Below are 16,695 nucleotides of genomic sequence, written 5' to 3'. Positions count from 1 at the left end.
TAATGTAATCTATAAAGCAATGCATATCATTATAATGACCTTTAAAATAAAAATGAGTTGATAGATAACCTTCTCAATACATCATTGAAAATTTTAATTGATATGATAATGAGAATTAATATAACTTTAAACATCTTAAGAATTTTTTTTCTTATCTATTTTCATTTAAAACTTTAAATGTTTCCTAAAAAATTGAATGAGTTATTTGAAATCTTATAAAAATAGTCTTTTAAAATTTGCAAGATTTTTTTATGTCATTTAAAAAGAATCTTCTAAAATATGAAGACTCTTGTAAATCCTATAAAATCTTACACTGTCTTTTTAAAATCCGCATGACATTTTCAAGTAAATAAAGTCTTTTAAAATATCAATCCAATACAACCCTGTTTACATTAAATATTTAACAATAATATCTAGTTTGAACTATTGAATTCTTCATGTTTTTATATATATATAGGAGAGGCTTCAGAGATGGTTTGAAAGCTTAATACAGTAGTTGTGCATGTTTCCCTACGCATCAAAGAGTGTTTGATGCACATGATATATTATAAATAAGATATGAAATAAAGATACGATAATGACATGATAAATATTATCATATCATGTGTTTGATGCATACTTGATAATAAAATATGATAATAGTATTTTATTTAAGTTTGATACACGCCTGATCTTGACATGGTTTAATATAGGTAAAATATTTTATGCGGTTTTTTAATTTAATTCCAGATAACAATTCAGTCATTTATTTTTTTTCCTCCAATTTAATCATTTATTTAATTAATAATTTGATCCTTTATGTTTTTAAAATATTAAGAATATTATTATTTTTTACAAAAACATGAAAAATTCATCATCTTCAAAAAAAAAATCCAGAAAATTCATTATCAATTTCAAGAAAATTCATATATTCATCAGATTCATAACTCAAATTTTCAAATAAACTTATATCTTCATTTCCAACAACATCAAATCTATCTAATAAAGAACTCACACTTTAAGATTTGAACTCCAAATCACCAAGACAATATATTTTTCTTTTTTCTATCATTCTCCAAATTAAATCCTTAACCTAAATCTTAAAATGTGAGTTTTTTATTTGATGTAGGAGATGAAAATAAGAGTTTATTTGAAAATTTGAATTATGAATTTGATGAAAATATGAATTTTGTTGAAGATAATTACTAATTTTTTGAGTTTTGTATGAAGATGGTGATTAATTTTCTAGATTTCTATAAATAAATAAAAAAGATAATATTGTTGACATTTTAAAACATAAAATATCAAATCGTTACTTCAAATTAGATTAAGGATCAACTCGGGAAGAAAAAACAATGATTAAACTGTTATTTAAAATTAAGTTAAAGATCGCAGGATGTATTTTACCTTTAATATTATATATCATATTTAAATAATAAAATTACGACCATAAAACAATTACATATTATTTTGTCTAAATTAACTTACAATACTTTTAAATATTATGATTGTTTTCCTTGCATATAATTATCAAAAAGTTCTACAAATTGTACATTCTTGATTTGTTTTATTCTAATTTGTTCACATCTTTTTTTGAAACACTATAAGGATAGTGTGAACACAATACTCATGAGCAAGATCATCTTAAATATTTTAGAGATTTTATTCTATTATTAAAAATTGAATATTTAATAAAAAAAATGTAATTATAATAATAAAAAATTTATTTTGTTTAAAAAAAAACTCAAATTACGTTATTTAAATTTTAAATAACATGTCAATACAATTTAAATTTAATATCAACTTTTAACTACTTAAATAGAGTCTTCCTTCTAACACTTTTAGAAACAAATTCATCAACTATGTAACACAAATTCAAAGTAATTTGGAACATGACGAGTAACACAAAACCAATTTTTTTTTCCATCTTGTCTTTGTCTTGTCTTTACTCTTTTGAGATCGAATCAGATCCATCTCATTGCTTACGGACCAAAACATTTTTAAAGGACGAATCACATCTTATCCACCACTATTTAGAGATCTTGTCCACCCCTATTCACTACTACTAGATATTATACTTGTGGGATGTGTTGACGAATTATATTTTTAGAATAATATTTTTCTATATTTTCTATTTTTCTATAAATATTAGATTTTAAAATTTGTTTAAAAGCACAATAAAAAGTATATCCAAAAAGTATACTAATTACTAATAATTGATGAAAAAAATTAAAAAATAGTTCAACCATTATTATGAACAACGTAAATAATAACAAACTATGAGTTCTATGGTTTGAATAAAAGATTTAAAAATTCAAATTTGTTGCTTTTCGTCTTTAATGAAGTCACTGACAGAAAAAAAAAAAATCAATTTTACTCTGTGTAAAATAAAATAAAAATTTAATTTATATAAAGTTATGATAGATACAATTTTAGTCAATGTTATTAATTTATTATATATTTTTGAACAAATTTTTATAAACATGTTTACCATGATTTAAAAACTCCTTCCATAAAAAATATCTCAAATTTTAATTTTTAAATCCATATTTTATTTGAGTTTTATATATTTAACATATTTATATTTAATTCATCATGATTTAAAAAAAATCTAAACTTTTGTAAAAAAAAATTTATAATATTCTAAACATGTTTGTAAAAAATTATTTTAAAGTTTTAAAGTTGAAGGACCATTTAACATGTTTTATTTTAGTAAGGACTAAAATTGTTTGCTAGATAATTTTATATGAACTACAAGTTGTATTTTTATGTTACATAGACTAAAAATGAAAGATTGAAATTTTATAGGGACTAAAAACATATTTAAACTCAATTTTTATATACAAAGATTAGTGTTTTATATTAGGGTTAAATAAATTTTTGGTCTCTATAAATATACTATATTTCATTTTTAGTCATTTTAAAATTTTTATTCAAACAATGGTCCCTTAAATATTTTTGTCAACAATTGGTGTCTCTACTTTTACTTCAACTCGTGCACATCGTTAAAATATTTGAATGATTTTCCAAGCATGTTTAAAATATTATAAGTATCTTTCGTAAGAAAGTTTAAATTTTTTAATAAAAGATGAATTAAATATGAATTTTTAAGCTCCAAAAGCTTAAAAAATCATATTTAGTTAATCTCTTGTTAAAAAATTTTAAATTTTTCTAGACAAGATTATTATAATGTTCTAAATATGAATGCACAAATAAATTATTTTAAAATTTAGAATATATATATATATATATATATATATATTAATTTAAAAGTAGAGGCTAAAGTTGTTGACAAATAACATATAAGAAAATATTATTTAAAGAAAAATTTTAGAGAACTAAAAATGGATTTTGATATATTTATAAAGACAACAAAATTATCTAACCATTTATATTATATTCCATTTATGTTGATTCTTTAATTATTTTTTTGTTTGAAAAAGTAATTTTTTGATTATTAATGATATGAATGTGTTTTTATCCTAAAAAATATCGATTATCTATCTCATTGATGGAAGAAAAGAAAAAAGAAAAATAAACTAACACATTACAAGATGTTGACAATTAGTGGTAATTTTTTTTACAGTTAGTGGTAATTGATCATGTTAAGACAAAATCTCTCAAATGATTTTAATGATAACAAAATTACTTAAAAGATTATGATTGTGGTTAATGACTAATATGTGCTTTTGAGTGTATTCATATAAGAAAATAGGCTATTAATCACCGAGGCAAAAAGGAGAAAAATCTGATACAAAATTAAAGGACTGAAATTCCTGAGGATAGCCTCGTGAAGATGATGAAGTCTCAAATCTGCACATACCTGTCCTCTCTAGAACATTTGCTTTTATTCATTAAAGAAATGCACAACAAAGTCAAAGAATGAATAAATAAAAGTATCTGAAATAAAGAAGTTAGAAGGACAAAAGGAAAAGGACAAGAATAGCTAGATCTAAGTCTAGAGGATGACAGAATAGACTGAGGATGGTCCAGCAAAGTTGAAAGCAACCCATCAAGCATGTGCAAAGGCTAAAATCAGACCATTTATTGTGCTTGCACGAATTAATACATGAAGAAGTCAAGTTAAAGAGAGACAACAACAAACAAGCCAAAAATGGAAGATCACATGTGAAAACAGATCTGATCCTCGGACTGAGTATGACAGTCCTATGTAAGAGGGTAGTTTTTCTCTCTTGTCAACATCACCTCAAAAGTTGAAATCAACCTAGTCTTTAAAGTTTTTGAAAAGGTTGCAGCTCACATGGTCAAAGAAACAGCTTTGCGCTCTTGATAAAAGAGAATAGACAAAGACATCTCAAGATCAAGTTACAAGGAAGCTGTGCATGCGCGAGGATGGCTTCTGCCTGGCCTAAAAAGCCGAATGGCAGTTCTGTAATTATGATGCAAAACCTTGGATATTTTGTAATGAATTCCAACGGTCATCAAGGAGCTTGGACATCTATAAAATGCAGCAAGCTCTTCATCATACAAGACACAACACAATTGCATAAAAAGATCAAGCATCTTAAAGCTATCAAGAGCAACACCTATCCTCACTACATGCTTTCTTCAATCCTGCACTATATCTTTGTATTTAGAATCAATCACTCTCATATTACTTTGCCATTTCCATGTGAGATACACTTGGAAATATTTGAAAATTGATTGTAAGCTTGGTGAAGCTAAAGAATACACATTTTGTAATCATCCTCAGCGTGAGGTTGATTTGTTTGAACTTTAGTAAAATCTCACAAGGGTGTGAGTACTGGACGTAGCCATCTTTGGGTGAACCAATATAAAATTGTGTGTCTCTCTCATATTTCTCTCTCACTCTTTTGCTCAACTCAAAACTGAAAGTTTGAAAAACTCATCATCGGACTAACCATCCTCAGCGAGAGGATAGTTTTAAAAACACTTGAAAATTATTTTTTACAGCAAAATCTCTATTCAACCCCCATTCTAGTGATATTTAGCTACATCAGATCAATCATCCAAAATTGATGGCACAAATTAGTTCGAATCGGTTAGTTTTTATTATTTAATTTCAAAAATATTTTTCTTGTTAAGTAAAGATATCAATGTTATACAGACAAAAAAATTATTAATTTATTATTAAATATATTAATAAATATTAAAATATATGGTATTTTATCCCTAAAAAAATTCCATTATTGTGTGTAATGTATTAATGATTCAACGGATCGTCTGCTAAAATGTTGGTTTGAAAAACTTATATAAAATGCAGTGATAGAAATGGTATGGAAGAGTCTTAAATTTTAGTTCAACAAAAAAAAAACATATTATTAAGTTGAATATATTTTGAATTTGAAATTTTACTATGTGAATTTTTTGTAATAATTATAAAATCTTCTAAAAAATAAATGATATCGAAGAAGACTCACACAACCAATTGTTGAACTCAAAAGGAATGTGTAAATGTTCCGAAAAATTAACTGCGCGTAAAATTGGCATGGGTGGTCAACAACGACAGCTTCTCCGATTTGCACCAATTAAGACGGTGTGATTGGCTTATATGGTTAGGTGTGGGAAAATAATAATAATTGCAAGTTAATTATATGCTTTTGCATATTATAATTCCAGATTATTCCCAAGTTGTCTCACACATACACACCTCTAGGGTATTAGAAAAAAAGAGAAGGAAAATCAAATACAAATGATATTTTTGTGGAGTGGACGACTCAATGAACGGTCACAACATAGTGCATCGGTCTTAATAACCTTTTTCTTGAAAGAGAAGCATGTTAGATGATATTTTTGTTTAAGGTATTTTGTCAGCTATTGGTCATTATCATTAATTATGATCATATGTAATATATTGTTAATTGTTATTTTGTGTTAGTTGGCTCTGCTTTTCGACGAGTCTCACTCTTTTTGTTGATTAGCCATCAATAAGCTTTTTGAGACCAACTTGCATGAAGCGTGTTTGATAATAATAAATTAATCATAGTACATGATGCGGCGTTGTGAAGAGTTATAAAATTTTAAATTTCCTATCGCGTGTCCTTTATTTCAAACCAAAAAAAGATATCTCTCTGTACACTTTCACTTAGTACTTCAAATGCACTTAGGTTGGACCGTAAAGTAAAAGTTAATATTAGAAAAATTATAATTGTAGCACTATATTTGAAAATCCAAAGATACTACTATATTTACTAAAATTATTCACCAACCAAATATAGATTGAATTATAGTTATAGTTGAAAAATGTGCTCCCACTCCCAAAGATTTATATGTCCATCCATGTCTTGGATCTTTTTGAGTGATGTCTTAGATTATATATGAGTATTATAAATGAAAAATGTTATTAGAAAGAAATACTTCATTAAAAATGGTCAATTGAATTTTTAATAAAAAATTAATACCAATAATATGATTAAAAAAATTTAGGATTTTAGTTAAATAAATAAAATATCTATAATTTTATATATTATAAAATTTGCATGAATAAGGAACTTGTTAACCAGACTCAAAAAATAGAGTGAGTGATTGATATCATTCTTTGAACACATCTCCTGTAGGTTGAATATTGTAAATGAGTATATATTTGGGCCGTCATAAATAAAATAGTCCAGTGAAGTCGGCATTACCTTTTCCGATAAAATAAACCCAATACCCGACCCGAGTACAAAACGGAAATGTGATGACTTGGCAAGGCCTCAAAAGTTCTATAAGAACGGTATTCATAAAAAATAAAAAAGTGGAACCCACTAATACTGATGATATTACTTTGTTGAACAGAAGAAATGTTGTGTATATAAACCCATTTCAAGAGAAGCATATATTCTGCTAAGCAAAGCATGGAACCAACATTGCAACGCTCTCAGTCTCATCCCACCATTCTCGGAAAGTACCAACTAACTCGCCTCCTCGGCCGCGGCAGCTTCGCCAAGGTCTACCAAGCCCGTTCCCTCCTCGATGGCGTCACCGTTGCCGTCAAAATCATTGATAAATCCAAAACCGTCGATGCCGCCATGGAGCCTCGTATAATCCGCGAGATCGACGCCATGCGACGCCTCCATAACCACCCTAACATCCTCCGAATCCATGAAGTCATGGCTACTAAAACCAAGATCCATCTCGTCGTTGAGTTCGCCGCCGGTGGTGAGCTCTTCTCCGCTCTCTCACGCCGAGGACGCTTATCCGAATCCACCGCTCGTCGCTACTTTCAACAGCTTGTCTCCGCACTTCGTTTCTGCCACCGCAACGGCGCCGCTCACCGTGATCTTAAACCACAGAATCTTCTCCTTGACGCCGACGGCAACCTCAAGGTCTCCGACTTCGGACTCTCTGCTCTCCCGGAACACCTCAAAAACGGCCTCCTTCATACTGCCTGTGGCACGCCGGCGTACACCGCTCCGGAGATTCTCCGCAGGAGTGGCGGTTACGACGGGTCCAAAGCCGACGCGTGGTCCTGTGGCCTAATACTCTACGTACTCCTCGCTGGTTACCTTCCGTTCGATGATTTAAATATTCCGGCGATGTATAAGAAGATTTCCCGGCGAGATTACCGGTTTCCAGATTGGATTTCGAAGCGGGCGCGTTTCGTGATATATAGGTTACTTGACCCGAATCCTGAAACCCGAATGAGTTTAGAGGCTCTGTTTGGGAACGAGTGGTTTAAAAAATCGCTTAAAGACGAAGCGGAAAAGAGCGTGTTTGGGTTCGATTACGGAAAGGAAGGGAAGGATTTAGGTTTGAACGCGTTTCATATAATATCCATGTCTTCGGGTTTGGATTTGAGTGGTTTATTTGAAACGACGTCGTTGGAGGGTGGGAAGAATAATACTGATAGGAGGGAAAAGAGGTTTATTTGTAGTACAAAGATGGAAGTGGTTGAGGAAAAAGTGAAAGAAGTGGGAAGGGTTTTGGGGTTTAAGGTTGAGGTTGGGAAGAATAGTGCAATTGGTTTGGTGAAAGGGAAAGTGGTTTTGGTAGTTGAGGTGTTTGAGATTATGCCTTCTCAACTTGTTTTGGTGTCTGTTAATGTGGTTGAAGGTGGGTTGGAGTTTGAGGATAATCATTGGGGGGATTTGAAAGCTGCTTTACAAGATCTTGTGCTTTCTTGGCACAATCAAGAATCTTCATGAATATATTATACATACATAGTACACAATGGTTATGATCCTTGTTGAAGGATCTCCATGTTGAGTCAATGGAGTGGTACCCTGTAAATAGTTAGTTGCTAAACATGACTTATTAAGAAACAGATGACTAAGAAACATTAGTATATGATGAAGAATCATGCTGGTTAATAGATGTTTAGTGAGATATACCTCTTCAATTGATTTTTAGTTAAATTACAGGTGTGTGTTTATTTATGTTGGTTTCTTCCATTTCGTGTTTTAAGGAAAAAAATATATAATAATTATTAATGTACATGAGAATTAATGATGCTAATGTTTTAAATTTCTTCTGCCTTTAATTTGAGTCATATAGGAAAATTTATGGCTTTAGTGGTGATTAGGGATTATCATGTTATTAGATCCTATAGTTCTATTCATATCAGCAATTTCTTTGTTCCTATTATGGCTAATTAATATGCAAAGTATTCGTCACCTTTATTTTTGTCGTATATAATAAGACAATATATTAATTATTTTGTCTTCGTGTAGGAAGGCATGCAATACAAAAAGGGAACTTGTAAGGCAGCAAAAAAGATGAATGTGTATGTGTTAAACTCAAATATAATTATATATCAACTAATTTATATATATTTAACGTCATTATTCATATTTAATATTATTATTCAAAAAATATTAAATAGGTTTGTCTTGTTGAAACAATTTTACACTAATAACTAAATAAGTAACATGAGTATTTGATTATCTAATTACTTTATAATAATAATTACAATCATACAATAAGATGACAAAATTAATTATTTTATTTTTATTTTTGATTAAAAATATTTCTTTTATTAATTGTCTATGTTTTCTTTTAATTCGTTAATTTGTGAGGAAATGACCATATTAAGATAGGTCGTTTAGTAAAGTATATTTCTTGTTTACATATAAACATATTTAATTATCATCTTTAATAAATATAAAAGTACATATTTTTACTTACTATAATTGAGTTGAGGAGTACATAATTATTGCTTTATATTTTGTTTTATTATAAATTTAAGTGTAAAATAAATTAACCTATGTTAACTAAGTATAAATGAAAATAGGTCATGCTAGAAAATCAAAATTAAAAATTTTGAATTGAAAACAATAAATTATAAGCTAAAAAAAATTAAAAGTACAATTTCCTTAAATTATTACTATTGAGATTCATGTTTTAATCTATCCATTTTTATTTATAAATAAAAATAGATCAACAAAAATTAATATATTTATTAATTGATTTTCTCTCTTTTTAATTAACTACTTCTTTTAGTTATAAATATAAATAAAAATTAAAATATATTTGATTCAATATTTTATGATCGGAGGAGTATTAACAACTAATAAGGAAAATGTCAAATATTAATAATCGGAAGATATCAAGACATCAAGTTTTATAATTCACATATGACGCGGGCACAGTTCATATGAATTTAAAGTATGAGTTATATTAACAAAGTATTTATAAAATAGAAATTTTGTATCAGACAGAATAAAAATTTTAATTTTAAAAGTTTAATATACAATTTTCAATACACTTTTTAATATAAAATTTCTATATTTAGATACTTAACAAGTGCTATTATAATAATTGTTAACATTTTTTTTGAAGTATACTCCTTTTAGTCATTATGATAAGTAAAAAATATCATTAAATTTTGGTTGTTATTAATAAAGAAAAAATTAACTAATTTTAATTTATTTAATGTTAATATTCTTAATATATTTATACTTTAATATAAAAAAATTTATGTTAGTAGTTGACTGTTTGACATTTAAATAGATAATTTTATAATTTTATATTATATTTAACATAAAATCTAAAAAATTAATAACACTTAACTATTTTCTTAATGAATGTAAAAATAATTATTTTTACTTATAATAGTGATTAGAGTATATCATTTTTCATATTAATAGAGATATGGTAAAAAGAAAATCATAATAGATTTATGATGCATAGAGTAAGTAAACGGTGTTCCAATCCAAATTAGAGAAAACATAAAGATCACTCAACACTTAAAAACAAAGTTATATTTATCTCATTTAAATGACATTATGGGAGATCCATTAATCAATTATTCACATAGACATGGACATTCTTGTATCCATTTGAAAAAAAGAAAAAGATAAAACAAGGACGTATAGTCGATCGATTTATTCAATCAAGAGGCTTTGTTATTGGGACTGCAAAGTGACATGGTCCTACCATATTGAGCATGTCTTCCAACTTTCAACGGCTTCAAATTAAGCATGCATATGATAATTTCTTAAATTATGGGATAAGTTACACAAGTACTTTGTTTATTCAAGCCACTATCCCATGTGAGTGTGGAACCATCAAGCAACCCCGTTTAAATAAATCCAAATACTTTTTTATATGCTCAAAACATATCTTACATTATTCATCAATGTCAATGTTACTTTCTCTCTAATTAATTTCTTCTTTTTAAGTGTAAAGTTTAACATTTTAGCTGAAAGTTCACCACATCATTCATAATTGTAAAAAAAAAACTATGTTTTAATATTTTCAAATTGAAAAAAATACTAAAAATGATATTGTAAAAATATACGAAAGTATTATTTTTATATCGTAAATGTACCGTGATATATCTTAATTATTTATATGGTAACATCACATGCAAGCTTTAAGCAATATAATTTTTTAAAGGCAATATGTATAGGAGTGCGTTTTGAAGATATTTTTTGTCCACATTTGGATTTATACATATCTATGACTAAAGATATTTCTGAATTACATATTTCAATCGGTGTATAAGCTTTCTAAATGCTTCGATTACACACTTGACTGCTTAATTACTACGGTGCCGACATCAATAGAAAAATTTAATCACCTTTTAAAAGCTTCTAAGAAAGGGACCAATTGATGATGTCCCTACTTCAAAGAGATAAACTTAATTAGATATTTTTAAGAGATAAAAAGAAGGATGTGTAAGTTTCTATTAGTGATAACAAGAAAATATAATAAAATACTTACACCTACAATTCCGTCACTCTTTCATTTTCAGTTCAATCTCTCTTGAGAAAAATATAGTTGATTCTAAAGTCTCTGTTTTTCTCATAGTATATTTTTCGTAAACGATAATTAAGGCTTTAATTCACATAAGGACAGCTTTTTTTAAAGAAATTCAATACCGTAAAGTTAACTTTACAGTCACTTTTATATTACATGATATTTATTAAAAGTAGTGAATGTAGTTTGAGTTGGGTTAGTTACTAAGTTGATTAAACATAGTTAATGAATTAGTTAATTGATTAAATTTAGTTAATTGATCAGTTAGTTACTTGGTTGATTAAATCTGAAAGTGTTTTAAGAATAGAGTTATTGTATTTATTATTTTGTAATTTTTCTTTTAAATATTCACCACCAGGATAGAAGGGTCTCTCTTATCTAAATTTGTTTTTTGTTTCGAAGAAAAAAAATCCCTGAAGCTTTGATGGGTTGTTACTGAAAATTAACAAAGTAAATAAATTCATAAACATATAACAAAATTTTGTAAATAATTAAGAAAGTTCTGAATTTGGAGCAATGATAAAAAATAGAATTACATGATTTATTTTTATAAATACTCATTCCCATTTTGTCAATCCTTATAAATAGAAGTACATCACATTCACCACGATCATGCATTTATTTTGCTTTTCAATCATGCAATAAAAATAAATTTTATTATAATATGTTTTTCAAAATATAATCGACGAATATTATTACTATTTTTATAAATACTCTAAATATAATTGAAAATTATAAGGTTTTGTCTAAGATCTCATGTATAAGTTTATTAATTTATTTAGTATCTGAACTTATATAGTTTTATTTTCAAATATCCACTTTTGTAAAAAAATTAAAATAACCACCTTAAAATATATTGTTTACTAATTTATTTTTTTACTAACTTCACTAAAATCTAAAATTATAGTCAACGGTTACACATTCATACACTTAACTCATAGCACTAACTCCTATTTTTCATTAATGAATCAACTGCACTTAACTCCTTCTACTAATTCTCCTATTATTAACTTCTTAATATTGTCAACTTCCTAATTACACTAATTTTTATTTTTTATTTTTTTAAGAGCAGATCAATCGTTTAAAAGTATACTCAATTTGATTGAGTTCCACAGTAATGAAAAATAAAAGTTAATTTAAAAAAATAGTAAATAGAGAATTAATTGCTCAAAAGATAAATATGTAATTTATATTATTCATCTACAAAAAATATAATTAAGTTCTGTAACATTTAACATTTTTATACATAAATTAAACTTTTATTTATTTATTAGGAATCTTTAAGATGTTATATCAAGTACAAACAATCATGGTAGCAGATCTTATAAATTAAAGCAAAATATTTGCATTTTTCGTGTCCTCATATTTTATGGCATATATTATTTTAAAACATATAGATAGAGGACATTGTATATTTATTTGTACATAATATTATGTGAATTGATTTGTAGTTTTTTAAAAGTCAAGAATTCATTGGTAAAGAAATATACGACAAATTGACAAAAATCTTTATACGGTAATACAAAATTCTAAATTATTGAGTCTAAATATATTATTTTTATAACTACTTATATAAAATAAATTTTAATATCATATAGGATAATGAAACATGCTTCTAACTCAAAGTCTATGTTTGACTTACTTGTTAAACCAAATCAAATATGACAAAGTAATAAAATTTGTACACAAAAAATATCCTATACTTTATTTTATATTTAACTTAATATCTATTTTTCATATTTTATTTATGTTTTTTCTTTTTCATATTTTTACAGTATCATTTCTTAACATCTTTGTTTGTATTTTTATATGAAGTTTTGTATATATGTCCTATGTCGACAACTTTATACACTAAACATAAACATGTATGTTTCATAGGTTTCTTAAACAATTCTACTTTTGTGTATATAATTGTTTAATAGTTACACACTTACACCATTCAAATTAATTTGAATCAAATATAAAAATATACCAAACTCACATTTTTATACTTTACACATGCTAAACATTTACTATATTTATAGGTACTAATATATAGATATAGACTAACGTCCAAATGGTCACAATAATATTAAACACCTTTTTTTCATTCAACTACAAAATATTCATATCAAATAAGTTGACTATATAATACTTTTTTGTGTCAAATAATTGCATTATACTTTTTTGATAATATATATTATTGTAGTTGGTTGAAGGATATACTTTATTATCTAAATTTTTATTTACATAATAAATTATTTAAAAACAATAATATACTATAAAAGTCATTTAAAAACAATCTTAAACAAATAGGTCCATTATAAATAGAAGAAACTGGATGAAGAAAAGAGAGGAGGAATTTTGGACACAATATACAACTCAAAGTTGGATGCCACGTCTTTGGGATTCAAATTACTTAAAAATATAGAGAAAGAAGGAATTTAGTAAGCAAGTAATATAAAGAAATTAGAGAAGAAATAATGCAACACAAGAACAAGTAATAGAAAAATTTGATCCAAATCTTGAACTCTATACTAGTATTCGTTTCTCTTTTGGAATATATTGTTGTGTACTTAATTAGAGTTATATATTGAATGTCTTCTTGTTTTGATATTATGAGCACAAAGGCATACAAAAAATATTTTAAGAAATATATATTATTGTTTGTGAAAAACAAAAATTTCATTTACTTTTTGGGAATATTTTCTATTTTTATATTCTAAATTTATGTTTATTTTGAATTGATATAATAAGAAGATGGAAGATTTATATAGTAAAAAATTGTGATAAAAAAATGAAAGAAAAGATAGAAGAATGAATTTTTAGAAATAATAAAAATAGTGTTGTCATTTTCAAAAATGCCAGTTAGACCTACTTTAAAAAAATGTAAACGAAAGTAGTGAGGAAAATATATCATCTAATTTTTATTAATTAAAATGAAAATAAAATAAAAAAATATAGGAAGTAAACGAGCCCTAAAATTTATATGAAATGAGAATATTCCATATATTTAATCTTTTTCCTCAAATGTACCACAAAAATTATGAGAAATAAAGTCTCCAAAAATATATATACTGACACATCTTGTCTTCAAATTTCTCACAATGATTCTCCCTTCAGTATTAAGAATCCACAAATCCAAAAAATAAACATAATTTCCATTACCACAAGTCATGAAGAACACAATGCCACAAAGTTCATGTCAACTTCAAGCCTAGGTCCTCCACCTCCAAATCATATTTGAGAATTCGAATTAGAGAAGTAACCTAACTGTGTTTGGACAACAAACAATGGATATGGATGTTTAGTTGTCTTTTTGCCAATTTTTAATCTTCGTTGGATACCTCAATTTAGTGGTTGTTATAAGTTTAAAGTTGACGCAACAAACCCGATAAATGAGGGTAAGTGGGGTATTGATGTTTTAGTGAGAGATGTTGATCATTTAGTTATTGCTGCTAGTTACTGACAAATCATTTCATTATCAGATTAGGAGATAGATGAAGCTATAGATATACGAAAAAGTTTAAAATTTGCAATATTTCTTGAATCTCATAGTTTAATTAGATGTTTTAAATGTAGTTGACATTGAATGCTAATGAAGAATCTTTCAAATATGTTGGTTTTATTATCGAAGATTGTATTAGTTTTAATGTTTGTTTTTATAAGATCAACCAAACCAGAGGTAGAACCGAGATTAGATTTTTGTGTTGATTAATATTTTTATATTATAAAACAGTTTTATATTGTTATTCAATAAAAAACCGTCGTTCTATTCGAACAACAGTTCAAATACCGTATCGGAAAGTACAGTTTGTAGAATCTCAATATCTACGGGCTTATTAGTTAATGACAATTAGCACATACAATCCGGCTTCTCGCAGATTTTCATAACTTTGCTGGGATAACCTTGCTGGGCAAAAATGGGATATGCATATGAAATGGGTGCTCCAGTTATTATATATATCATGAGCAATACGGAAATCACATATAATTAATTCCAAATAATTATACAAAGGTGGGGTGACAAAACAATTTATTTATTTTTTGGATGTCAATGAATTATTTTTACAATGTGTATGTCTTTTAAATTATATATATATATATATATATATATATATATATTAATTCATATGCGTTAATAGTATAATTTTTTATACATTGTTGATCGATTAACTATATTAATAATCTATCGACACTGTTTGTTTTAAGTTGCAAAAATTAAGGAAGTTTTTAATAAAACAAATGAAACTTAATTTGTTGTTGCTACAAATATATGAGTTAGACCTCAACATATAATTTAATTACTGCATCTAGGCATCGAGCACTATACAATACACATTATTACATTACGTACTTACAATTTATCATACTATAATAGTATTATATTATATATGAGTAGCGTGTAAAGTAAAATATCATAGTTGTTAAAACAATATTGAGATCTGCAACTTAGATTAACTAACAAAATAGAAGACAAACAATTACAGAAGAAAAAACGAAAACGCAGAATGTTCAGAAAAACTAGAAAACGGAGACCGATTAACTTTCTCCGTTTTCTGCAGTTTTGTAAAACCTGTTTTCCTTTCTGCAGTTTTCTAAAACCAGTTTTCTCTATCAATGCAAACGAACATAAAGAAGAATAAGAGAAGAATAACACCAAGAATTTACGTGTTCGGTCTCAATTGTTGAGACCTACGTCATGGGCAAGCAAGCAAGATTAATCCACTATGAATCTTTGAATTTACAAGATTAAAGTCTCCTCAAGATTGTTCTCCTAGTATCTATCAATATTGAAACTCAGCAATACTAGTCTTCATCACAATCTCTCTTTCTTTTTCTTTAATCTCTCTCTATCTGAATTTCTATGAATCATGAATTGCATATGTCTCTCGTAGTTTTTCAGCTCTCACTATTACAACAACATTACTTTTCTGCCACTACATTTCCTCAATGCACTTACAACTATAGTATTTAAAGGCATTTACTTAACTAATTATAACCACCTTGTCATAACTAACTTGGCCAAATATAATTATAACAACTCTTAAGCATAATTAACTTTATGATTTGAGGCACACATTCACAATAGTAGTATGTAAAGTAAAGTAGTATGTTATGAAATTGACATATTTTGAAAGAGTTGGAGTTTCATTGGTAATTATTTTATCAAAAAATTAAACTCAATTAAAAACATGTCAAATCATTTAAAAATATTTATTAAAAATGTTTAATCAAAGTTGTTAAATTTGCTTATTTTTTTAATCAAATAATCTCTATATTATTTTTTTTAACAGTCAAAGTTAATAATTAATTATTATTATTATTTTTTTATTCGAGTTTAAACTTAAATCTTCTTACTTTTTAAACTTTATTTCAAACCAATCTTCTAAGTTTTTAATCCTTACTTTAAACCAGACGAACTATTCATCCCACCCCAATAGTAATTATACTTATATGACATAATCAATAATTCAAGTCACTTAAACTATTGACCCATCAAATGCTTTTGTACTTCTATGAGATAATACTTATTAAAAGGATGACTTGACTTTCCACGGTGGAGGGCCTTAA

The 16,695-nt window shown here is 26.7% G+C and overlaps 1 protein-coding gene across 1 annotated transcript; it reads left to right on the top strand.

The window, feature by feature from the left end:
* The first annotated feature begins 6,767 nt into the window (after positions 1–6,767).
* Positions 6,768–8,391, top strand: LOC101514445 (CBL-interacting serine/threonine-protein kinase 4-like). The gene has a single exon (XM_004495344.4). The coding sequence runs from the start codon at positions 6,798–6,800 to the stop codon at positions 8,085–8,087; it is 1,290 nt and encodes a 429-aa protein (XP_004495401.1). The 5' UTR covers positions 6,768–6,797; the 3' UTR covers positions 8,088–8,391.
* The last annotated feature ends 8,304 nt before the right edge of the window (positions 8,392–16,695 follow it).

The sequence above is a fragment of the Cicer arietinum genome, chromosome 4 (genome assembly GCF_000331145.2).
Source record: "Cicer arietinum cultivar CDC Frontier isolate Library 1 chromosome 4, Cicar.CDCFrontier_v2.0, whole genome shotgun sequence".
NCBI classification, from domain to species: Eukaryota; Viridiplantae; Streptophyta; class Magnoliopsida; order Fabales; family Fabaceae; genus Cicer; species Cicer arietinum.
The sequence above is the reverse complement of the archived record's forward strand: the minus strand, read 5'-3'. Positions and strand labels throughout refer to the sequence as shown.